Source organism: Pterocles gutturalis, unplaced genomic scaffold, assembly GCF_000699245.1.
Source record: "Pterocles gutturalis isolate BGI_N339 unplaced genomic scaffold, ASM69924v1 scaffold611, whole genome shotgun sequence".
Taxonomy (NCBI): Eukaryota; Metazoa; Chordata; class Aves; order Pterocliformes; family Pteroclidae; genus Pterocles; species Pterocles gutturalis.
Genome location: NW_010102605.1, coordinates 6087 through 33093, shown reverse-complemented (window position 1 = coordinate 33093; position 27007 = coordinate 6087). Strand labels below are relative to the sequence as shown.

Here is a 27007-nt window from a genome sequence, read left to right as displayed (position 1 = left end):
CAAGTTGAAAAAGCTTGAAATCCCCTTATGTGTAAGAATCCAGATAATACCTTTCCTTGAAACCATCTTAAAATTCAATCCAAGTCCAGACTACTGCACTAAACAAGCAGACATTTGCCCATGCGTTTGTGGGTATGAGTAGCATATTCTGTTGTGAGTTGTATGGATTAGGTCAACTAATACCTCTTCTTGCTCCAAGGGACAATCAGCTATACCTAATGTTGATGGGCATCTACTCGATTCTTTAAAACATTCAGGGATGGATGTTCCTGTGCTTAACTGTCCTTAAGACCGCAAAGGGCTTTTTTCCCCAAATATTTAGCCTAAATTTCATTTTTCTCAAATATATTAATACTTTTCATTTCTGCAGCAGCATGGAAAGTAACTTATTCTTTTCCTCTTATAGCAATGACTGGCAGTCTGGTGTCATGTCCCTACCTTCGTTGCCCTCTTTTTGGAATATGCACACCCAAATCTCAGTCTTGCCTCATAGATCATGATTTTTTTAGATCTTACTCTTCTTGAGGGTGTCTTTAGTTTGTCACATTTCTTGTGTGATGTTTGAAAGTTGATAAAGAAGGTTTTAATGGAAGTATTTGGTAATATGTGATGTCTCTGAAGTGGGTATGATAGAGCAGGAAAGGTTATTTGTGGCATTTGTACATCTTGCCTATTCATATGGTGTATACAAGCATGAAGCTAGCTCTTAGGGCAGTACATTATAATTTTAACACTGGAATCTTGTCTGAAGTTCACATTGTTTCTGTATACCTGCTGCTACCTAGCCACTTATTTCCCACCTTTTGGTATTGTAACTGATATCAAATACGAAACTTGCTGTTACTACATTTGAACAGAAATTGATCTGCTTGTATGATGCATGTTTTGCATGGGAAAAAAAAAAACAAACAATGTCTGATTTAAATAACCTGAGTATTCCTTCTCCTGTAAAAAGGAGTTTCTTAGCTACAGGGCTATAAAAACTGAAAGCTTTTAGCTATTCTACCTCTATGCTATTTGTTGCAAATAAAGGAAAGTCTGTTTTTATATATGTAAAGTCATAAATTTTTATTGACATGTAATAATACTGTTACAGTTGTTACTTTTGGGGGGTTTCTAAAACTTTTGATGACTTAAAAGGAGTTTTCAGTTGCTGTTTTGGCTTTCCTGGCAAAAGAATATACTGTTGTAAACTTTCAGAGCAAGATAGCACAATATCTTTGTGTCTTTAATAACCTTTAATTTTTCTTACATTTTAGATGCTGGCATCACCATCAACATCAGGTCAGCTGTCTCAGTTTGGGGCAAGTTTATACGGGCAACAAAGTAAGAATTCTTTTTATTGATGATATGTTTATGTTAAATGTGTTCTACTTTACCTCTCTTTGGATAGAGAACATTCATATGACTTTGTTTTCTGGTGATTGTAAAAAAGACGGTATGTCTCCTTATGTATGTGGTTTTTTTAAGATACATTTTTGCTTTGCATAGTATGCATTTTTGCAGTGTTTAGTATGCAAAATGTCATATATTGACACTATACCTGTTAAATATCCAAATATAATAATACTATATAGAATGTCTGTTATTTAACTGTGACTCTCTGAAGGAAAAACTAAGGAAAGTGGGCTGGGCCAAAATGAGCCTAGTTCAGAAAAATATGTAAGGAATAGAAGGAGATTATACCTTAAATTATAAGTGATATTTCATGCTCTACAAGAGCAAATTGAATCTTGTGTACATGCTTGGCAACTTGCATTTGGCAAAGAGCTATGCCAGTAAGGTTATTGTATTTTGCATCACTGGTTTTTTTTTTTTCTTTCCCATACCTTCAAGATTTTTTCCTGTATCTGCCAGCCAGTCTTGTGTATACTGTTGCAACAGAAGACAACAGTCACAGTGTGTAACACTAGCCACATAAATCAAGGGCCAGTGTTGAGAACTGAACCTTCTTGTAGCTGAGAGTTACATCCAGAAAGTGACTCAGAATATATGAGTTAGATACAGTTACATAAGTAAAGCGGGTTTATGAACATCTCTCTCTTATCACTGTGTGCATATGAATGTTTACAACTTTCTTGCCAAGTGTATCTGACTCAGATTCTAAGAAAAAGTGTCTTCAGAGCACTTCAGAGAGTGGAATTTTTTTATCTGTACGGACTAAAAGCTTTGTCTGCTAGATGCATGGCCTTCACAACTTCTTTCAGCTTTCTTCAAATAGCTGAAAAATACAGTGTTTTGTTTTTTTGGTTTTTTTTTTGTTTTTTTTTACTGTCTCAGTGGCTGTTGGTGAGTGACTATGCAATATAAACTGGCATTAGATTATGTTACTGAGACTTATATGAGCAGTTTCTGGCCAGTCTGAGAGTCATGTTTGGCTGTTGGCTTTTTGGGTCCTGAATCTGGCACTGTTGAACCTTTCAGTCTTACATGTATAAAGATACTCTAGTAGTTTATTAATTCTGTGTATCGCAGTTATTTGTTGTTTATTTTTAAGGTTAACTTTTTTCATCAACTTTGTTGTTCATTCAGTTGTTTGTGGTGCCTGGGCCATAATCTCTCCAACATAGAGACACACATGGCTAAAAACTAGAAAGTAAATATTATCAGGGTTCAGTTTCTGCCAAAAATTGAGAAAGAGAGGCAAGAAACTTATGTGTTAAAGTCAATGCTTATGATTAAAATACTTTTAGGAAAAACAAAGTTGATAACACCTATGCCCTTTTAGATTGATAGCTGTCAGTCATTAAGAAAGATGTCATGTTATAGAGTTAATGTAACTTAAACTTAATTATTAGGCAGGAAATTGATCACTTCATTGATCAGCCTCCAATATAGCCCATGCAGATCTGTTGTCTCAGTTAAAAAACTGCAAAAAGGAAGCATATCAAAAAAGATTTTTTTCTTATGGTGAGTATTTCAACTGCCCCTACTCACCAGCCACAGGAATACGTTTCTACTTCATTGTAACAGCCCTACTCATAAAAAATTCTAGTTTAAAGAAAGCCAACAACAAGAAGTAACCATCAGTGTAAAACTGGCTTTGCTGAAACAAATGCTTGCACAAAATTAACCTGAATATTGTAATCGTGTTTTTCAGTGTACTATATCTAGTCTGGAAGTGTATGTATTTTTTCTTTATCATTTTATTTTTAAAATTCCACAGAATTGTTAACTAGTGTGAAATATTATTTATAATATATATTTATGCTCATTGAAATTATTCTGATGCAGCAAATTGCCAAAATATTTACAGTGAACACCTTGATATAATTAGCATTTAATGAAGTCTTAGGAGGCTTGTTATAGCAAGTTACACTGCAAGCTTAATCTGAATGTTTAGTGAGGAACTTTGAGTGTTATTGCAGGCTTCTTGGATTGCAAATTGTAAGGTAGGACACAGACAGACAGACAGCAGGTCTTAAAGTGTGAGAGCTAAGAGACTGGGAGGTTTCTTCTCACCTTGTCCATCATGATAACCTGAGCAGATGCTACATCCGTTCTTTGCATTCTTCGTATTTAATCATGTTATACACTGGCATTATCAGCTCTTCTGCAGGGGTGATCTACCATGGGAGATTGCTGATTCATCATAATTTTTCTTTTGTTTGGTCTGCAAGATGACGTTTTGAGTTCTGTGAGTCTATCTCAGCAACCCTATGCCAAGGCAATAGGGACCACTAATTACAGCTATCACATTTTATATGTGAAATTTGTTTCTATTTATATATTTCACTAAATGATGCTTTATTGTCTTTGAACACCATTCCAAAACTTCATAAACACAGAAAAGAAGTGTGAGAATGGTGAGAAACTTCATAAAGTTTTTGGACATTTTGAGACCGGGCAGCAACTGGTTTTCTTTTGCTGTTCTGAGTTAAAGTGATTTCTTTTTTTACCTTACTGAAGCACTTACTTTATTCTGTCACACCCAATTGTTTGTGTAGAAAGGCTTTTGATCACAGTGTTAAAAATCTTCTGTATATTTTAAAATGCTAATAGAGGGCAGTTGAAATTCTACTTGCTTTCTTTTCTCAAAAGATTGAACTTTAGTTGATCATGGACAGTGAAGTTCTGTAATCAGAAAGAAGCAACTTAAACTTCACAGAGAGCTGGCTTAAAAAGTTGCTTTTGTTGTCCTAAAAGCAATGCTATTGTTAACTAAATATTCACAATTTTATTTTTTTATTAAAAGATTTGCTTAATTTTTAACAAGCCAGATCACTGTTGTAAATATTGGCCAAATATATATCAGTTTATTGAAAAGTAATTAATGTGTTTCTTGAGTGCAGTTATTACTTTTCTCAAAATACTGCCTTTTTTTGATGTAATTTGTAGATTTCCACATCCTCATCAAAAACTCCAAACTAAAACCTCTCTCCATAGTATGCATCTCAAAGGAAACAAAATTTTGTTAGCGAGTCAAAATGCTGAAATTCCTTAAAGAGCCTTGCTCAAGTTTAACAGAAATGGGGCTAAATTTGAGATAATTGGGCTTCTACTATGCAAACAAGGACTTAGTTTTTACACTGCACTTCCCTTCAGTCTTTACACTTTTTTGTAGGTTGTCAGCATAAATTGTTTCCATCTACACCTGATGGAGAAGACTTTGTTCCTGATTGCTCTATATCTCCACCCCTCTGAATTTTTTTTCAATAGGTGCACTAGGCCTTCCAATGAGGGGAATGAGCAACAATACCCCTCAGTTAAATCGCAGCTTATCACAAGGCACTCAGTTACCGAGCCACGTAACGCCAACAACAGGGGTACCAACAATGTCACTTCACACGCCTCCATCTCCGAGCAGGTATTTATTGATAGCCAATATTTCTGCAATTGTGTCTTTCTGCAGAGCACTTGTTAAATGTTCTGCATATTTTGCCTCAACTACTTTATGGTCTGATCAATTAAAAAAAGAAGAAAAGTAGTTTCTGTTGACCACTGCCTGTGTTAGGGGAATAATACTGTAAAACAGTAAGACAGGACTTACTATGAAGACAATATTTGATTTTTGTATGTAAAGGACAAATTGATGGCAAATTCTGCTTCAGAATGTAAGATTCTGGTTTTTGATTGTTATAGTAAATGTTCAGTTAAAATTTTTGTATGGATGTCATACACCGTGTAAGAATATTAAGGTAGTAGTTAAGGTAGTAGGTCTGAAGCGCTTGTTAAAAGAAGAGCTGTAACACCTTTTCAGATGCATAATGCTTAAGTATTTATCTAAACCTGACCAAGGACTTGTTTAGTCTACAATGGGTCATCTGGTATTTCTGAAGAAATCGAAAACTACATTAATTATAGAGAGTAATCCAAACATACTGTATTGATGCTAAGCACAAATTGAGTTGCAACAGCTCAGAGTCCATCCGACGTTAGTAATCTAAATGAGTAACCAAATACTATTGTACAGGATTCATCTCTGTGGATGGTTTTTCTCTTTCAGGGGGATATTGCCTATGAATCCTAGGAATATGATGAACCACTCCCAGGTTGGTCAGGGCATTGGAATTCCCAGCAGGACAAACAGCATGAGCAGTTCAGGGTTAGGCAGCCCCAACAGAAGCTCTCCAAGCATAATATGTATGCCAAAGCAGCAACCCTCTCGACAACCTTTTACTGTGAACAGGTAAGGCTGTTTAGTCGGACCATCCCTGTACAGCCATGGACATGCTAAAATGCTGCTCTGGAAATCTAATTTTTATCTGTTAGAATGAAGCTCAAAAGCTGCTTCGTGTGTTCTCGTCTCCTGGCAATAAACTTTGAAACTGCTTTTAATATTCACACAAGCTTTTTGAGGCCTTTAAGCTAAGTTCTGTTTCTGACTATTGACTTTCTACTGCTACTTCTTTAAAATTTGTAATGTTTCTCGTGTGTTCGTAAGTTTGTTTTTGAAACATATCTTGATTTTTGGGTATATGCTTCCATCGTAAAACTGTTCATCTATGAGTTTGGGAAGAAGTAAGGCAAGATTTAAATACACAATAATTATTGTGGAAGAATAGTTCACTAAGACAGAGACTTAATATTTTACTACTTTAAATTCTGGAGTAATATAGAGAACAGTGGTTTGCCATTCCTTTAAGGATTTGGTGCTCATTTGGATGCCAAAAGCTTCTCGGTCACTTCTGTTCTTTTTCTACACTCTTGGCAAGATTCTAACATCTTAAATCATTAGGCTTTAACTATGTTTTGGTGCTTTGTTTATGCTTACTTCTTACTAATAAACCTGTAGTTAAAAGTGTGTTAATTCTAGTCAATGCATGTAGTCACAGCTTTGCAAAGCTGGCTGCTTTCCAAGCCTCATTCCACAACCTCACAATCTCTGTGCTCCCAGTTTCATCCTTTTTCTTCCTTCAGGCCCTTCCTTAGGGAACTGACTCTTACATGGAGCACAAACAAGCTCATGGCAGTCAGGTGCCACCTCTAACCCAATCTAGTATTTTACAAAATGGATAAAGGAAGGTGAAAACGAATGTCATACTTATCTGAAACTTGGTCAGGCTGTTTAATTCTGTAGTTTCACACTATGATAAAGGCATAAAAATGCTTTTCTCAGTCACAGCAATAGAGATTTGGTAGTAGGGGTTATGTTCTTCGAGTGTGAGAAGACTTTTCTTTCATGTGATGTATAGCAGCAAGTAAAGGAGATGGTAGTTTAAAAAGATAACTTCATATTTTAAAGTATTTTTGAAACTTGAGCATCACAAAAGGTTGAAATAGTAATGTACTTAAATCCTACATGGAGAGGACAATGATTTTGGAGATTGACATATGTATAGAAAGTACTTGTTTAAATATAGTTCAATAGTAGGGTAGATAATGAAATCCCTATCTGTAGGAACATTTAAATTAAAATCCTCATCTTTCACTGTTTGCATTGTATATTTCATTTTCAGGAAGCTCCAGTTTTTACAAGCTGAGAAAGAAATATCACTGGAACAATGACAAGTTCTTATTCTTTATTAGCCTACAGAAATATCATAGTAGTACATATCCAATTATTAATTGATATATTTAACAAAATTTTGAAATTATAGTTGGGGAAAAAAAAACTTATGGTGTTTCCTGGACAGGTGCATGAGTTATGTGACTTCCAAGAAGTGTTTTCTGAATAGTTCCCTTAGTTGGAGCAATGAAAACTTTTAGGTTTTTGAACATAAAAAATACTTCACTTTCCCTTTCTTTATTCCATTAGTAAAACAGGTTACAAATAACTGTAGAAAAGTATGCATTTTGTGACCTAACCCCTTTCTTATGCCTGAAATTCTTTAACATGGATGGTTCTAATTACTTTAAAAGCAAACAGAAAACCACTTGCATGAGAAATACTGTCTGTCATCAGGCTAGATTATATGACCTCAAGATTGAGTTGTCTCCTGTTGGTGCTCTTGTCAGGTCTAGAATTCAGAGATGATACCAGGAATGTGTTTCTTGAAATGCATGAGGTGTCGAAGATCTCGATGCCCTTCAAATGTACCTTGGGGAATCAAAGCAGGACTGGACCAGTCTTGGCTAACTGTTCCCTTTCTTGATATCTCTATCCAAAATGAAGCATTCAGAGCTATTTCAAATTGGAATGAAATTCTTCAGATTTATAACTGTGGAAAAATTCTGTGTAGGTAAAATTTCATCTAGGAAAATGTTTGACATTTTTGTTTATAGAACTTTCTAAAACATCAACTTCCATCCTGTTACAGGGGAAAATGAATGTTGTGATTTCCCACAGGGCAGAAACTCAGAATTTCACTCGGCTGAGGCCTACCTTTGGGCTTCTCAACATCTCCTGCTCGCACAGAATGAAGCGGATCATTTGTGAGGGTGTCTTTCCAATCACAATAGTCCTATATGATATTTAGATGTCTTCAAACATTTTTGCGTGACTATATGAAACTTCAGCTGGTGTCCTTCTGTGGCAGAGACCATCCCTGTGCTTGTAATAGTGCCATATGTACCTGGTGATGATTGCACACCATCACTGTTCAGCTTATAACTGAGTCATGACAAACTTGATCACTTCCATGATCTGGCTTCCCACCTGCAAATGAATGGATTGCAGTCTGACTTTTCACTAGTGCATTTACTGCTGCTTCATTTTTCTAGATTAAACTATTGAGTAACAATCATGTTTGTCATAACTTGTTAGTTGACAGATGTTTTAAGACACAGTGGCTATTAAAAAGTTATTTTGAAGTCGTTCCACTTGTTTTGGTTGGGCAGTGCCTGCTCCTGCTGCTCGGAGTTTTCAGAAGTATAAAGGAAAATAATTGAAAACTGAGTTTAGGGCTAACATGGGTTGCTTAAGCTTGAAATAACTTAAGTGTCTTAGGGTTTTTTTTCCCCTTAATGTCTTCCACTGGAAATTACAAAGTATGTATACCCTTTTGTCTGACTTCCTGGATTTTTTTCACAGTATGTCTGGATTTGGGATGAACAGAAATCAGGCATTTGGAATGAATAACTCCTTATCGAGTAACATTTTTAATGGAACAGGTGAGTTTACTCTGATTAGTGTTGATTGTAAAGTACAATAGAGAGATTTTTTTTGACTAAATTAGTCTAATTGAAAATAGTTTGTTCTGTTGGAGTGCAGCTTTGTTACAGTTTTCAGTTGTTCCATAGAAATGCTGCTATAAGAGCGGTGCTGTGAAGCTGTAACTACTTCATAATGGTGGATTTTAATACTTTTTAAGCCAAAGTGAAAGTGTTCTATAGAATACTCACTGTATGTCACATGATTTATTTTTATGAGTATAGGTAGTTAGTTTGAAAAGCAAAATAGCTTATGAAATTGAAAAGGGGATCAGAGAAGAAAAGATTTATGCATTTTCTATGAAAATATTATACAGGTTAAAAACGGAGGAAAGCATTTTTTGAAATCTCAAACTCCTTCTGAACAGTTGTGATCCTTTCAATCAGTTGTTTCAGTTGTGATTTTTCTCTGGTAATTATTACTTCACCTGAATGTAATGAATTAGAGAAAGGAAAATATCCTTGTGCATAAATGCCTTAGGTTTGTCCATGCTGATGTTTCTGTAGGTGTTTGTGTATATGAAGCAACTTGAGATGTTGGTGACCTCACAAACTGAAAGGGTTTGGGCATCCCCTAGGGCCTTGTGACATCTTTGTAGAGCCCCAGCTCTGGCCTTGCCTGTGTAGTATTTTCTGCTGCAAATCAAAAAATATTCCCATGACACTACAGCTGCTTCAGCTTTATCTTTCCTTACATAAGGACAAAAGAGCTTCTCGATGCTTCTGCTAATATGGGTTCTTCTCTCAAATTTCTTCTTGATAGCTCCTTAAATTTTAAACAGGCTGCATATCCTAGTGCTGTAATTATGATTGCCCATATTTTGTGCATGTAGTCTTTAATTCAAAATGAGTAGAGCTTCTTACTAAACACCGTTGACTAGCTGGTGTTTAAAAACAAACCCCAAACATCTTGGTGCTCTTTAGGCTAGTCTCATAATACAGAGGTGGTAGTTATTTGTACTAATTATAGCAAGAGTAAAAAGATCAACTTGAAGAAAGAAATTATATCCTACATTTATCTTGCACATAGTGAAGCCTTTGAGTAAACAATGTAAGGAAATTTAAAATATCTGGTTTTATTGTAGATGGAAGTGAAAATGTGACGGGACTGGACCTCTCAGATTTTCCAGCACTAGCAGACAGAAACAGAAGGGAAGGAAGTGGCAATCCAACTCCATTAATAAACCCTTTAGCTGGAAGGGCGCCCTATGGTAAGGCTATACTTTTAAAAGCTCTTTGAATGAAATCAGTATTTGCTTAATTCACCTTTTGCTGTTCATAAGACAATAGGTCAATTTTCAAAAATGCCAGACACTTGAGCTCCTAAGTCTAATTTCTTAAAATAAATAATCAATATCTCTGTGACTGGAGATTCCTCCTGGGCTTTTGTAAGTGTTAGAACTCATCTGCTTTAGTTTCACCATCAACAGACGCTGGTGGGGTTTTCAGTCTTCGTAGTATGAGTACTCTTAAGCTGCTCGCTGTAGACATTTCTTAGGCAGTAGGTTGTTTTCTAGTTGCATGTATACAAGAACTGTCGAGGTCTGAATAGTAAATTTTAGAGTAATATTTGATTGCTAGAGGTATTATTGTGTAAAAAGTCAGCAGCTATAAACACAGTGTGTATTTTCTCTGTTTATTGGTAGTACTTGCTGTAGTACTGTTCACTGTCACTCTTGCGATGAACATCAAATTTCAAAAAATAAGCATCAGCTATTATCAGTCAGATTCCAAGTCTGTGTCTTATATAATTCTTGCTGAACAGCTTAAAAAGTAATAAAAGGAAAAACTTTATGGTGGATACAAATCTTATTATTTGGGTCTGGAAAAAATTCAGGTAAGCTTAGTGTGAGGCACAGTACTTTTTTTTGTTGTTGTTGTTACTGCTTTAGTAGATTTTGTCATGCATGTTGCATCAGCTGCTCTGAAAAGTTGCTTTTGTAAACTAAAGTTGTTTTTGTGACATTTGTAAAATTTCCAACCAAAAATAACCCAGTGTTTTCTAACTATAAAAAGTTAATGTTTTTCAGAGGTATCTCCAACTTTAATTGGAGAGAAATAATAGATACCACGTTATCAGGAGTAGCCTTGTGGATTGGGTGTAACCAGGGCCCTCTGCTTAAGATAGCTTTGCGAAAGAGCCAAACAAGTTAAACTGAAGTGCTCCTGAACACAGGGAAAAGTCACTTCCCCAAATAAAGGCACTGAAAAGTCACGCTGAGAGTGGAGACCTAATACAGCTTGTGGTTTACTTGAGATTTTGTCTGTCTCTTTAAGAGAAGTCATTACATGGAAAATCAATAGAAGGTAGGAAGGAGATCCACACAGATGTACTTCCAGCGTGGAGCTGGAGGTCAACATTCAGCAGCACTGCCACATTAAAAATCTGTAATTACACCATTTCCCCATTTTGGTGCCAACATAGCTGTTCACATGACTGTTTGGTGAACCAGGAAAGAAATTTCTTTGTCTGAAGAGTTATCTTGAGCATCTGCTTAATGCAGGGTATGGTATGGTGGTAGAAACAACCAAGAAATAAGGATACGAGGTGCAGTGGGACTCTCCAGCAACAAAAAGTGGAGAGCATTTTTGGTTGTGATCAGGAAAGAAAAACAGGCTTGAAACTGAGCAGAGACATGCTTTCTTCATGCTTAGCTTATTTAGGAAAAATTAGACTTCAAACAACTTTTTAGATAGAATATGCAATACACGGTAAATTCATTGTCAGTTTTATTCATGCAGTGGAAGAAATCATCATAACTCTGGATGAAAACGGTGGGCAGCAGAAACAAGATTAACTCTGTTTTTTCTTAAAATAAGGGAACTTAGAGATCTGACTTAAGAGTACTAGACATAATCATATATATTGTCAGCTACTGAACTATTCAAGATCTATACATCTATTAAGAATCTTTGAAAAATGGGCCCTAGACTACTTCTGTCTTCTCTTCCTCTAGTACAGTGTTGTTTGCCACCAAGTCACTGAGTTACTGTCTCTCAGCAAAGAATATTTGCCCTTGGGTGTGTGGTATGGGAGCTTTTCTTTGGTTGTTTTGTTTGTTTTGGTTTGGGTTTTGTGTTTTTTTTTTTTTTTTAAACTGGCATTAAAAAAAAGAAAAGTTGCTTTTCAGTAGTTGAAATCCATGTTCCAATGTGACTGGCCTACTTTTATTAAATTAGGGTCAGAGCACTGAGAGTTGCAGGCTAAATGCTTTCAGTTTTCATACTGAAAGTAGGAGTCATTCTTATGTCACAGGCAAGTATTTCAGTGGTGATATGTTCTGTTGCAAGTTAGCTGGGCATCCTTTAAGAATACATGCTTCTAAAGAGATGATGCTAAGAAATCCTTCATGCAATTAGGGGATGGAGGAAAAATGTTTTATAATCCTAAAAGCGGTACACCCTTCCTTCATCAGTGGATTTCCTTAAACAGTGCTTTAATAATGCCTGTAAAGATTATTTAATTATTTAGATGTGCAAAACAGTTGCTGTTCTTGGTAAAAGTACTGGGCTTCATTTGTAAAGCAGTGGATGTGTCTATGAATTTAACCCGGAGTGTTTCTTAGCTCACACTTAAATAAGAGGCTTTAGTCTAATATGTGTGGATGTTTTAAATGAATATGCTTTGTTTTGGTTTACCTTTTTTTTTTTTGAAAGTAATTTCTGTTGTATAGCTTGCACATAATGACAATGGACAGTAAGCAAGACCAAGACCAGAAAATTCTTTATTTAGCAGCTGTTTAACCTTATTCCTGTTTTCATTTTGATGATAGTTGGAATGGTAACAAAACCAGCAAGTGAGCAGTCCCAGGACTTCTCAATACACAATGAAGATTTTCCAGCATTACCAGGCTCCAGCTACAAAGACCCAACATCAAGTAATGATGACAATAAATCTGTAAGTAAACCTTAAATCTTCTTTTATTTAGAGTCTTCATATTTATTTTGATGATTATGTTTTAAAATGGGCAGTGGCTATATTTATAATATAGGATTTTCAAATTTCCCTCTCTAAATTAATGAGAAATTTTGCATAAGCAGCATTTCATGTATAGCTAGTAAATGGAATTTCTCAAGAAGTTTTTTTGGTCCCAACAGTCACTGTGACTTTGATTTCTTAATTACATGTGACTTCTATGTATCTTCTTGTATTTTGGGGAGGGGCCAGGGAGGAACTCGCAAGAATGTCTCAAAATTTATTTTTGAGAATTGATACATATTTTTGAGGTTTTGCAATTCATAATTTCTTTTACTACCAATTCCAGCTCATTTGTTGCTGTTGGTGCCTCTCATCAGTAGTAGTAATTTACACATTATAACATCTTTCTTCAAAGCTGTCAAATCCTTTAAAAGTTAGGTGGTGTCACCTAAAAGGTAAAATTCTTGATGGGGAAATGAAAGCACAGGGAACAAGCTCTTTTAACAGAGACCATTGCATTCATGGGTATGTTGTAGACTAGTGGGATACACTGTATCTTAAGTATTGTTGTAATTATTGTGTGTTAGCTATATAGCTTAGATTGTAAGATTATGGGTTTTTTAATCATTTACTCTGAAAGATTTGTAATAAAAATTGCTTTCTTATTACAAATGAAAGGTGAATTAAATTTGGATGGCAGAGAATGGTTTCCTACAGTATTTGACTAATATTCTAGTTCCTGATTGTTTTATTACTTCTTATTGAAAAAATATGCTGATCAGGGTGGTATAAATATTGATGAGTAGGTAGTAGACATGACTACAAACTCATGTGAAAACTGAAAAATGAAACTGTTCAAAAGAAGGATGGAGGGAGACCTAACCCCCAAAGCGTTGTGGCCAGGTTTATTGTGTGGAAAATGTTCTAATACAGTTAGCGTTGAATGCAGTAAGGAAGGAGGGAGTAAATGTGATTACATTGTGTTACTGCAGACTTGTTTTAAAGAATAATAGAGAGTAAGAAATAATAGTTATGGAAGATATCTTTTGTCAGTATATGGGCTCCTGGAGTGCAATCACAGTTTTCTTGTCAGCCATAGTATTTACATCTCTTTCCTGACAGTTGTAAATGTGCCAACTGTATGTTGCTTGCACCTGAAATTGACTTGAGTTATTATCTGTTGCTATGTCATGGAGTGTTGTGTGGGAGGAACACTGTAAGGGGAAAAATATGTGATGTGATGAGTCCAAAATATCCTCTAGTCACAGACACTTGGGATATCCATTGTGTATTCAAAGTCAGTGAAAGTCTAAAATACTTTCTTATCCTTTTAGACTGCCAGCTGTAGGCTCATTAATAGCTCTTATTGTATGACAGGTGTACTTTAGGAAATGATAAATACTGCATAAGGATTGTCAACAGAACTCAAGAGCTTCAGTTTGGTTCCATTTTAGTGCCTAATAGAACAACTTGCTGTACTGGTTTAGAGCACTTGACTGAAAGATATGGTCAACAAGTTTTTCCATTTTGGTTTGTTTCCATCATACCAACTCTGCAAATTATTTTTAATAGAATTTGAGTACATCAGGCAAAACATCATCCAGCACAGATGGGCCCAAGTTTCCTGGAGACAAAAGCTCAACTACGCAAAACAACAACCAGCAGAAAAAAGGGATCCAGGTGTTACCTGACGGTACGTGTCATTCTGCTTTTTCTTCTTTAAAAGTTTGGACAGTCATTTGGATCATCTTGTTGATTCCTCCACTTCTTGAAAGGAGAAAATTAATTTGTTCTTCTCACCCAGGTCGGGTTACCAACATTCCTCAAGGGATGGTGACGGACCAGTTTGGAATGATTGGCTTGTTAACATTCATCAGGGCAGCAGAGACAGATCCGGGAATGGTACATCTTGCATTAGGAAGTGATTTAACAACACTAGGTCTCAATCTCAACTCTCCTGAGTAAGTTTCTGGTTTTTAGTACTATCTTCAGTTTTGGTTTTATTATGGTGCCAGTCATAATAAACTCACTTAGCTCACATGACTTACCAAACGCACAGCATATTTTGCCAAATAAAATTTGAAAATGTTACACTTAACTCTCAGCAATTTGGGGGGCTAAATTCAATTTATATTAGTGTAATAATGAACAGAGAGAGCATCTGCAGTGCTACCCTGCACCAAAAATGAAACAAAAATGAAGTTTTATAGTTGAATTCTAGTCATTCAGTTCACTTAAGTTTAGTCATCTGGGGTTCCTGTAGAGGCAGTAGAGAGAAAAGCAGTTAGCATCTGCACTAATGGTAAGATAAGTACGTGAGATAAGTGAAATGAATCGTCATCCCGAGGTGCCTCTCTTTCTCTGCTAGTTACAGAAGGAACCTTGATCAGTTTGGACAAAAGCACTTATCTTCTAGGTGGCTGTAGTTGTGAGAAAAATGTAATTTCTGCTACTCTGACTTTCATCTGAGAATCTCCCATTGTTTTGTTTCAGTAGAGATTTGCATAGTGTTATGGTAGGGTAGTGTATGCATCTTAAGGTGTGCACATAATATATTAACAAAGACCAATCAGCATACACACGCACAGTTTCCATGTTTCACACGTTTATATGGAGCTGCACTCTGAATCCATGAGTTCAGGGAAGATTGATGAATGTGGATATCAAGTTCAGAGGGAAAGCATAGGAAAAATGATGATTTTTGTCTTGAAATAATTGGCATTAATCTACGTATTTCTTTCCAGAGATGTAACTTTTTAGAAATTGCCACTTCCAGAAATTCTTTCTATAGAGTTTGCATCAAAACTTACTCAAATTGTTATGCCATTGGCACTTCTAAAAATATTTCAAATCAATCATCCAAAGTCAATTGTCTGTAGTTATTTGCAGAACGTCTTACATTGGCGTAGTGTCTTCTTCACATGTAGTGTTAGTCTCGCAGGTCACTCCTCTGCTGAATCCAAGTATTTTCCCTACTCCCATTACTTTTCCTGCAACATAAGGAGAATGCATAGAGAACAGTTACACAGGCCTCGGGTTGCTCCTTTTCCTTGGTAGTCCTATTGCTTACAACTCTGGCTGGGAGACTGGTCTCCTGGATCTATGCAATACTTAAGTAACTTGCTGTTCTCAGTTTGGATACCTCCAACTTAATTTGAGGCTGATCAGCTGAAAGTAGAATGCCTTTGCTCACTGAAATAATTTCAAGTACATCTGTATCTGAATTCTTGAGTTGTTCTGGTTATGTCATTTGGTTATACAGCTGCTTTCCCTAGGTGTTGGCATGCAGAATAGTAGTGATACTACTTTTGGTGATACTATGTCATATTTTATTCAGTGTTATTCATTAGTTTTAATGACTAACATAAAAGCTTCACATACCCGTTGTAAAGTCTACGTAAAACCTCATAGGTTTACATAGTACCTCATTGCAGAGGAATACTAAACATACTTTGATGCTGTGATGACTAGTAGGTGTGTTATGCAGATCCTGAATACATCATCCAAATTATTAGTGTGTGTTTGTACATAAACTATATGTATGCTTTTTCTTAGCAGCTATGCTGTAAATAGCTTGATTTTTATAATTTTTAACCTTTAATTACTGGGTATAGGGTATTTAGGGTCTTAGATGGAGGGGATAGGGTTAATATTTAATCCAGACAGTTCTGTATCATAAAGTTGGTTTTATTTTATACTACAGAAAAGCTTTCCAAACAGCTTGTGTAGTCCTCAGTGTCTGGCCTGCCATCTCACCTTTTGTCAGATATCCTTTGCTTACATTATAAATTGAAAAACTGAAAGCATTTCACCTGTGGAAAGCCAAAATTTTCTGCCTTGTGGGTACTTCTAGTGGTAAAGATGCATGTCTGGCTTAAACACTTGGCACATAAATGTGCTTTTAGAAACAAAATTTTAGAATGTCGTATATATCTCTACTGGTTTGAATTAACCCTTTTAACTCCTGGTTTTATGTAGATTTTCTGTGCAGGTAGGTTAAGATTTATATCTGTTGTTGAAAAAAATGATTACGTGTTGCCTGTACAGTCCTTGGTTAAAAAGTATGCTTTTAATTCCTTAGGATAACTTAAAACTCTACATAAACAAAAATGAAATAAAAAAATGACGTTACTTCATTTAAGTCTTTAGAGATTATGTAGCTGTTTGTTCATGTTCTGAAGCTTTATGAAATATTCATCAAATAGGCTGTAGGCTGTCCAGTACCTCCTTGAAAAAATGTTAAATTAGTAGAGTTTTATTTGTATCATAGAGGGTACACTGTGCACAAACTCTTCAATTTTTGTTGCATACTGAGGTGCAGTCTGACTCTGTAAAATCCTGGATTCTTGGCCCTAGGAAACCAAACCTCTAGGGAACGCTTGGCGCTTCTCTTCTTGGGGCAATGACTGTGCTTTCAGTAGAAGGAGTGGTTCTGTTATTTTCAACATCTGCAGGTTTTGTCACTGAAATCTTCCTTTAGGCTCTGAAGTATAAGTTTTTGCTAACAGTAAGATTAATTAGCCTAGAGTGAGGTTGACACCACTTGATCAGTGTAGGTTTTGGCCCATATAGCTCAGCTGGGAGTTGGTTGTGTTCAGGTAATTTGGTAGGTTTCCGATATTTATTTTTTTAAAATATAATAATTGTTAGGTCTTTGACAAGAAGGAAGCAAGGATTTAATAGGATGTACCATACTCAAGTTTCGTTTACAAAACTTGCCATAATAGTATGCTATCATGGATAATTAAAAGCAGGCTGTAACTACCTGCCAGAAGTACATTTTGCTCAGTCCTTTTTTAACTTTTTTACCTGTTAATTAGAAAACTCATTCCTCAGTACATCAGTCATTGTAGTAGAGTTGGAAAGTTCATTATTTTCTCTTTATTAAACTAATGGTTCCATATTTTTTAATACATGTTAACAAAATCTATATAAGAAAAATATTATAGTAAACTTACATTAATGTGGTGCTGGGATTCAGTTTATTTGTCATCAATGAAATTTAGAAGAAGAGTGAAATATTTATTGTTTAGTTTTAAAGAAAACAGTATCTGCCAGTATAAGGTTTTCTTCCCCTTTTGAGTCATGGGCTAATAAATCACAACACACCAGGCTTGTGGCAGCTGTTCCTGTGCAAACTGATCCTTGAATTGGATCCCTAAAAAGAGTTGGGGTCCTTGGCACTTAAAGGAATGATAAATTAAAAAGGAAATCTTGGCTCTGTAGATTCCAATGGCAGTTTAAACACAATCTTACTTGGCGTATTAAAAAGAAAATTAATAAGTGTAACTATTGTAGGAAGGTGGTCTGGAAATAACCTTTTCTGCCTCCTTCTTGCCCCAGGTAGTGATTTTGGTTGTGTGGTATGGTTTTTAGGTTTGCAAGGTTGGTCATGGGGATTCTTGTTTGTTTGGTTTGGTTTTGTTTTTAATTTTGATAAATCTGTGCTTTTTGTTTTCTTCAGAAATCTTTATCCCAAATTTGCATCACCCTGGGCATCATCACCTTGTCGACCTCAAGACATAGGTAAGAGAGAAGTAACTGTTTAATTCAGTATTAATATTTGCAAATTATATTCATTTACACGTCTTAATAGTTGAATCAATTCCGATTCTTTTTTAGACTTCCATGTTCCATCTGAATACTTAACTAACATTCACATTAGGGATAAGGTGAGTATGTGTGTGTGTGTGGTTATTTTTTGTTAATTTATTACTGATAATTTTCTAAATTTTCTTTCAGATAAGTAATGTTCAAAATCAGTGCATTTTATGGATGTCCTCAATCTTTTTAGGAACATTGATGCATTAGCCAGCTAATTGGACACATCATGCACCCACTCCACCTTAGAAACAGAAAGGGAAGACAAAACTGAGAACAGGCATCGATAGCTAAAGAACACATTATGTTTTTAAGCATATGCCCTTCATGCAAAGCCAAAGTTTGTTATAATCCATATATTGTGATACTCAAATGTCATATTAAATTGAGGTATTTCTTCTTGAGATAAGCTCAGAATTGAAGTTCAAGATATTCTCACATTTTCCTGTTGCTTTCCATATCTACATGAACAGGGGTTTTTTTTTTGATATATTTTCTTTCAAATATTGTAGTTCCATAAGAGAAATACTGTAAGAAGTAGTAATAATGTTACTTAATAGAGTGTGAAGTGAGCAAACGTGTGTAAATGTTTTTGTTTTGGTTTGGTTTTTAATTTAAAAAAAAAAAAAGTAAGTAAATGAGGATACACACAGGTGCAGGGAGAATATTCTGTCTTGCTGATTCATTGCTTCTGTTTGTTTTTCTGTTGTATCTTTTAAGTTGGAAAGGTTAACTAAAAGTGAAGAAAAATTATTGTTTCAATAATTAATACTCTTGTTATATTAGAATATCATTTGCAACACTTAGGATGGAAGCACATTCTGGATGTATCCTTGTGTTATTTAAGTGGGATAGTATGTCTTAAAACATTTATCTATTGTGATTTTTCATCCTCATTTTCTTCAATCTTTTGCAGCTGGCTGCAATAAAACTTGGCCGATATGGAGAAGATCTCCTGTTTTATCTCTATTACATGAATGGAGGAGATGTATTACAGCTATTAGCAGCAGTAGAGCTGTACGTTCAAACTATTTTGTCAGTCTTATACGATTTAATCTATTGCAGTAATGAAGTAGTAGATACGAAAAAAAACCCCAACAAGTTAGACACTGTAAACAGGAGCTTAGTCAATTTAAAGCTGGAAACCTTTTTAAAAATACCTCCTCCAACCTTGGTTCCATTTTGTAGTTGTTTTTTTTTTCATTCATATAGCGGAAATCAAAAGTCTGTCTCATGAATTTGGCATTATTATGAAGCACTGTGAAGAAGTGGCAAGTGCCAGTCATCATTAAACATCTAACTTATCTTTCTTCAGCATAATGAAAAACAGTAAATAATAATAATAAAAAAAAATCATTGTTTTAACCTACCAGACTTGATAAAGTTTCATATGTGATTAGTTTGAGGTGTAATAATTGTATGGATGAGGTATAAGATCACAGGTATAATGATGTTTTAGAAATTTTGTTTTGATTTATTTTGTTTTGGTTTTGAATGCATTGTGTAGTACCCTTAAAACTGTACTTTATGAAGTCAAATTCAGATAACTAACTAAAAATTATTTTTCCTTCCTATTAAAAATTAAAGATTTAACCGGGATTGGAGATATCACAAAGAAGAACGAGTATGGATCACCAGGGCACCCGGCATGGAGCCAACAATGAAAACCAATACATACGAGAGGGGAACATATTACTTCTTTGACTGTCTTAACTGGAGGAAAGTAGCTAAGGTATCTCTTTTCCCTTGTGCAGATTCTTTAAGTCTGTCAACCATATAATTTTAAAAGGACAAAAGTAAAACCCAACCTCCTCCCCAAAAATCTCAAACTTTTTAACCTCCTATTGTTTAAGTTTATTATCTTAATTTCTGATGTGTGAGGGAATAGAGATTGCCTTAAAAAATGGCTTTTTTGTGGAAAAGGAGATGTGTCTCTTTACTGTGTTCTTTGGGAGGTACAAGGATGTAAAACTTAAGATTTTGTTTAGATTTAAAGCTTTTTTTCAAGTACAGAATTATAGAATAGAAAGCATTATTTGGCACTTTAGAAATTCTGCTTGCAGATATTTTATTGGTTTGCTTTAGACAATTCACTAGGGAACTACGGCATCTCATCTCACTTTGGAATTAAAAATAGGTATGGGGGGATGTTTGCAGTGGGCTTGGGGGTTTTGTTTTGGGTTTTTAGGTTGTGTTTTTGCGGGGTTTGGGTTTTGCTTCCCCAACCCCTTCCTCCCCCCCCCCCCGATAGGGCTTCTCTTTTCCCCCCCCGATAGTGTCTCTCCTTGAACATACTGCAGGACTTTTGTGCTCTGTTGGTTGAACATCAGAGTACTCTGAAATAAATCACTTCTTTTAGGGTGTAGGCATATTTTTATGTTGCTTGTTTTCTGCATCCTAGGCCAAGAGGCATCAAAAAAAATCCAAAAGCTATGGTCTTCTCCCTTCCTGCTTCTGATAATCTATCTGTTCCTTTCTGTCCATGAATACCGTCAGTAATGTTCACCCTTTACTTGTCAGCTGAAGAAATTCATTGAATTGTGCTTAATTTTCTCCACCTTCCCCCAAAGAGAATTAATTTTCAGTATCTTCCAACTTTTAAGACCATCCAAATTCCAACTCCCAACTCCAGCTTTTAAGACCATCTTGTACAATGCCTTTTCCTTGCTGCATCCTGATTTCTGTGATTCCTCCACTAAAGCAAAGATTTTTCTAATTCAGATATATGCCAAAACATTATTTGAGAAATCAGGAGTGCTAACATTCACTAACCTGGCAAGCATTGTGCTCATTTGAAAACAGCCTGCCCTACAATATGATGCATTCGGCATCAGCTGGAGCGGAAAAAGGATACATTTGCAATATACATGACAGCCATTACCCCTAAACAGATTGTCAGGAATCTCATTCCCCACTTAAGTTTGGTTATATGAAATTTTATGGATTTGGCATGATTTTGCTTCAACAGTTTCATTAGTCTTTTTTTGAAGCAGTCAGGCAAGAATTATTTCTAGTAAATGACTATCTCCTCTATGTGCAAATTAAATTGTTTTTCAAGGTGCTTTATAAATTTGTCTGTTGTTCTTGTGTCTATGCTCAAATATGGGGCAGCACATATTTTAATAGTGCATTATAAGCTTCTGTATTGATTGTACTTATTTTAAATTATACTGTATTACAATAGATACAGTGAAATGTAACTGTTTACTTTGGATAATAGTCTAAATCTTAAGCCTAAGTTTGTAAAAACGTAAGCCAGACATGGTTTACAGATATTATTTTTTTTATAGCATCCTAGATTGGCTTTAACAGAGCCCAGTAAAGTACACTGAATAACTCATTTCAAGAAAACATCAAATAATATTTATTAAGCTGTAGGCTCTATTTTTCTGTTCCTAGTAGATAATAGGCAGAAGAAGTAAATGCAGCAAAACAGCTGAGTAATGAGACAATTCCTAAACTGTTAGGAAATGAAATAACATCAAGTTCATTCTATGTTGATATGTGGTAGTAAGTAGTGAAAAGAATATGAATACAATAAACTTCAAGTTCACCTTAAATGCAAAACAAAATGCAGGAAAATGCTGACTGCAGATGTGTCTATATGTATGGTTTTCCATCCTAGGGTATGTGGAAAGTACAGTATGGTTAAAGATGCATTGCTTTTTCACTGTGGATTTGGCTAACATGGTTTGCTGCTGTTGAGGAAACATGAGAGGGAGACCAATGAGAGAGGAAGGGAAGTGGGTATGAGACCAAGAATGCTTTCTATGATTGCACATTTACTGAAATCCTAATTTAAATAGTCTGAAGTAAACTGTCTGGAATTTTTCCTTTGAAAAGTAGAGAGAATTAGTCCTGTTTGAGGAACAAGATTATAAAACCCTTTGATTTTGCAGTTATAAAACGTGATATTCTCTATGGGGGAGAAGGTTAAATTTCCAGGTGTTTATTTGCTTGTAAGGATTGCCGCCTATATTAAATTATTTCCTATCCTTTAAAGATCAATATTGATTGAAATATTTTTAGAATTGCTAGAAAGTTAAACTTGTTCTTCTGATAGAGATGTGCCATAGCATTTTAATTCAGCCCCTAATTTAAGTTTGGGTCTATGCATCCATCTTTAAGCCAGTATGAATGCTGCTTTTTCAGTCCCATTTGGAATTTTTGAGCTAGCCATGGGATTTCTACCATCTTCTTTGGGCTTACACAGTTCAGAATATTTTGTCCTCAGGACACTTCCTATTTGTCTAACTTATTGTTTTGTTTTACTCTATTAATGCTATGGATCACCTTAAGGAATCCTCTTATCTCTTTAGTGTTCTTACCTTTTATTGTTTGTACATGTTCAGGCCGATGTAACTTTATGATCAAAACAAGTTTTCGGGATGACATGGGAAGTGATTGATTTCTTTGCATACAACAGCTTATTTAGTGTCACACATATGCTGTAAGTTTCCACACACATTTAGTATTCATCATTCATGGTTAATAACAGGTATTTAATTCTTAAGAATTACTTCCATGTGGAAAATAAAACAACAGATGTTTGTCAATGGATAAATGGCATTTTTTTACATTTTACTTGTATCTGTTTATATTAAAAAATATGAGTGCCACTGTTCACATCCTAAACCACAGTGGCCCCTGGAATCAAAAGCAAAAGTATAAAATATACCTGTAATACAAGTATTTTTCTATATGTAATAAATAATTGCCTTTTAGTTTTCAAAAATATTTGGTCAATGAGTTGTTTTTTTGGTATTGTCATATATAACTTCAGATGTTCTTATACACTACTGGACACTGGATTTGAGCATTGCTGATTCTGGGATACAAATCAAAAAGGCTGTTTAAATCCTGTTTATTTTAAAAATCAATGACAGTTTGAAGTACCAACTCATATACGTCTAAAGAAAATTTGGTAGGGAACCATATTGCCTGTTCCAAATGAGAGGCTTCCAACTTGTGGTACACAAAGGACTGCTCAAGCTACTGAGCATTTCTTCCAGACACGTGCCTTGCTCACAGCTACTACTGCCAATAGAGGCATGCAACCAGCTTACGTTTGGAAAGCCCTCTTTAGGCTACTGGCACTTTTGTACTGGTTTAAGTAGCTCTTTTCCATGGGTAATTTTGAAGGCATTTCAGATTGTCTGGAGGTTCAGGTAACTGATTGAAGCTTTTGTTATTAACCCTTCCCTTTGTTCAAAATTTTTTTAAAGAAGGAGTTCCCCAACAGCTGACCATAGATGGATAGTAATCTGCAGACCCTTCCATGAGTATGTGCAAAATAGAAACCTTGAAAGCCATGAATGGAAAAGAAGTTTTGAGTGGTATTTTTTCTATTATAAAATGACTTCAGAATTACTGAAGATCCACCCAACCTAAATCAACTTTTGACATCAAAATACCTGCATAGATTTGTACACCTTGATCTTGCTTCTGACAAAAGGAGGGAGCGGGCATCTCTTCAGTATCAGCACATGTATATGTATCTGCACGAAAAGAGAACATACACCATCTGGCATGCTGTGTTAATTAGGAATGCCAAAAGCAATTGACTTGTGTATATATAACCTAAAAAAAGCCCAAACAGACAAAGCAAACTAACCCACCACCAAAATTTAAAAAAACAAGACAAACAAAAAAACCTAACTAAAGAAAATCTTGGTTGGAGTAGAGAGCGGGGAACCAGAAATGAAGCAGATTTGCAGCACTTCAGTGCGGATGGCTGTAACCTCACATAGGTTTTGCTAGGATTTTCCAGGTTTAGGGATAGTATTCTCTGGGGAATACAGGCTTACTGAATGCTTAGCATTTTCCCCTACTTTGTTTCCTAACCATGCTGAATGTTCTTTCTGAGCTAGATGGGCCTTTTTTTTTTGCCTTTAAGGAGAGAGGGCTGAGAGTTGGATTTTCTAGATTTTATTCCTGGTCTTTAATTTAGTTTGTCTGCCTGTAAAAACGGAAATATTGTATTATTTAATCACTTCAGGGAGTGTTCTAAAATAATCTCTTCACTACTGTTAGTGTTTTCATCCATACGTAAAAATACTGGGGTTTGTTCTGCTGAGCTTCTCCACTGAGGCAAAATAAATACTGTGCGTGTCCAAGGTAGCTGTTGTTGAATTACCAAGAAGTACCATTAAAGAACAATTCTGAAACTTCTGCTTACTCTATTTCTTGAATTAAGATAAAATGGGGATGAGACAGTTAAATTGCTGAAAGAACCCAAATTTAAGACCCAGATTTAAGTAAGTCCTTGTACATTTCTGCATGAATGAAGTAATAAGCACCGAATGTCAAAGTGCACTAATTAGGGGCATGTGCACAAATTAAGGTCATGGGGAAGGAAGCTGCTTTTTTCGCTGTAATAATCAGGATGCATTTAGACATCAAGAGTAGTTATCTGTTTTGTAGTAGCTGCTGTAGTCAGAATAAGGATTCTTACTGGATCACTGAAATGTTTTACAATTACACGAACCAGACACCCTCAAACAAGAGTCATGTTATTGTGCTGATGAGACAATAAAGCTGCTTATTTATGAACCAGTGGCTTGTGTGGCATCCAAGTACATGGGCAAAGATTTTTATTCTGTGTGGCTGTTTATAAAACACCGAGATAATATCTCATAAAAGATGTCAGCAAAGTATGATATAGGAGCAAGGAGCTCAGGATGTACAGAAGGGTTGGGTGAGTCTGAAGCTTAAATCTGCGTATGGAATGTGGTGGAATATTTTGTTAAATTCTGGGATAAGTAGGTCTCAGTACTTTGTCTCTACCATTTTAGAATAGTGTTCCCCAGTTTTGTACTAAGAAGTAGAAATGTGTGTAGTTTAACTTACAATTGGGCCTGGTAGTATGCCACAAAATACCTCCAAACTTCAGGTCATTCAAAATAAATCTCTGTACATCTGATGTGTTGAAAAGCAGAAGCTTTTATTAATAATTCAGCTCATCCCGTGATTGTGTGTGTGTGCGTATATAAAATTATTTGAGATCATAACCAGGGTTCTGAGAGTAATGTTGCATTAAAAAGAGTAGGAGTACCTACATGTTGCGGTTGTAATGGCTCAGGATACTGACTTTTTCCTACTTAAAATGTAGACTCTCAGATAGCGAAATAATGTAGTTTTTCTCACCTTAAGATGTTAGGACTTGATCTGTATTTGTGCTTTTCAGGTACAGCTGGTAGAAGGACCAGGTCATGACAAGTAAAAGATATGTTGTTTTATTTGGTTTTATCTTCTTTTTTTTTTATTTTAATTGTAGGAGTTCCATCTGGAATATGACAAATTAGAAGAAAGGCCTCATCTGCCATCAACCTTCAACTACAACCCTGCTCAGCAAGCCTTCTAAAGACTTCCCTTTTCTTGGGGTATGGCTGTCTCAGCACAATACTCAACATAACTGCAGAACTGATGTGGCTCAGGCATCCTGGTTTTAATTCCTTGAGGATCTGGCAATTGGCTCATGCGAAGGGTCACCATTTGAGGTCCTGCCTTACTAATTATGTGCTGCCCAACAACTAAATTTGTAATTGTTTTTCTTTAGTTTGAGCAGGGTCTGAATTTTTGTTTTCATTTTATTTTTTGCCAGCAGACAAGCTTGGGTCTGTAAAGACAAGCGAGTACACTGACAAAAGTTTACCACTTAGTTTTCCAAAATGTAAAAACAAAAAAAAAGAAAAAAGACAAAAAATTAGACAAGAAAATTTGCATTGTTCATTGTAGCACTATTGGTAATAAAAAAATGTTTGTGCATTTTTATGTGAAGATCCTTCTCGTATTTCATTTGGAAAGATGAGCAAGGTTTGCTTCCTTCATTTTACTTCCCCTTCTGTTTTTGAAAGGCAGTTTTCGCCAAGCTTAATGCAAGAATATCTGACTGTTTAGAAGAAAGATATTGCCACAGTCTCTGGTTAGTTTCCAGAGTTGTGTATTACTGAGCTTCATCTTTCCAGAATGAGCAAAACACTGTCCAGTCTTTGTTACGATTTTGTAATAAATGTGTACATTTTTTTTAAATTTTTGGACATCACATGAATAAAGGTATGTATGTACGAATGTGTATATATTATATATATGACATCTATTTTGGAAAATGTTTGCCCTGCTGTACCTCATTTTTAGGAGGTGTGCATGGATGCAATATATGAAAACGGGACATTCTGGAACTGCTGGTCAGGGGACTACTTTGTCGCCCTGTGCACTAAAGGGCCAGATTTTCAGCAGCCAAGGACATCCATACCCAAGTGAATGTGATGGGACTTAAAGAAGTGAACTGAGACAATTCACTCTGGCTGTTTGAACAGCAGCGTTTCATAGGAAGAGAAAAAAAAAAAAGATCAATCTTGTATTTTCTGACCACATAAAGGCTTCTTCTCTTTGTAATAAAGTAGAAAAGCTCTCCTCACTGCAGTGTTGACTTTGATTTGAGATTGTGAAATTATTTCTTCAGCAATGAAAAATGGAAAAAAAAAGTTGAAGTATTAAAACTATCGAGCTGTACAGTGGTTAAGACACTTGAAGAGTCTTTTTGCTACTGAGAAGTAAATTTATGAGAGAGTTTTATATTCTTTTCCATGGTAAAGTTTCCACAGCCAAAAAGTTCGGTTAACCTTGGTTTCAGATCCCCTCTCCATAATAGCAAATAATTTTTAGAAAGGCGGGTGGGTAAAATTTCAAATGATAGAAAGACACTTCAAGAATTCATCACAGAAGGAATGTTTGGAAGAAGCTTGGTTTAGAACCAATCATAGCTTACTTCCAGGTTGATATTTTCCCACTTAGATTTTCATTTGATGGTCATAGTACTTGAACTTCCCCATACAAACAAATGTGAATATATACTCGTTCTGAAAACTTTAACTGTTCTCTGGAGTGGAGGAAGAAAAACCTGAAACATTTGGATCATTTCTTCTTTCTTGCTGTGAGTGCCACTTCTCACCA

At 35.5% G+C, this 27007-nt stretch overlaps 1 protein-coding gene across 1 annotated transcript; it reads left to right on the top strand.

Moving 5' to 3' along the window:
- Positions 1–1259: 1259 nt before the first annotated feature.
- On the top strand, positions 1260–26472 carry CNOT2 (CCR4-NOT transcription complex, subunit 2; the record flags this gene model as incomplete). Its single annotated transcript, XM_010086327.1, has 13 exons — positions 1260–1326; positions 4660–4807; positions 5447–5629; positions 8414–8493; positions 9618–9743; positions 12306–12430; positions 14024–14144; positions 14256–14412; positions 17916–17977; positions 18074–18123; positions 18969–19069; positions 19640–19784; positions 25329–26472. Coding segments are annotated over 13 exons (1452 nt in total), but the record flags the coding sequence as incomplete, so codon positions are not given.
- Between the last annotated feature and the right edge of the window lie 535 nt (positions 26473–27007).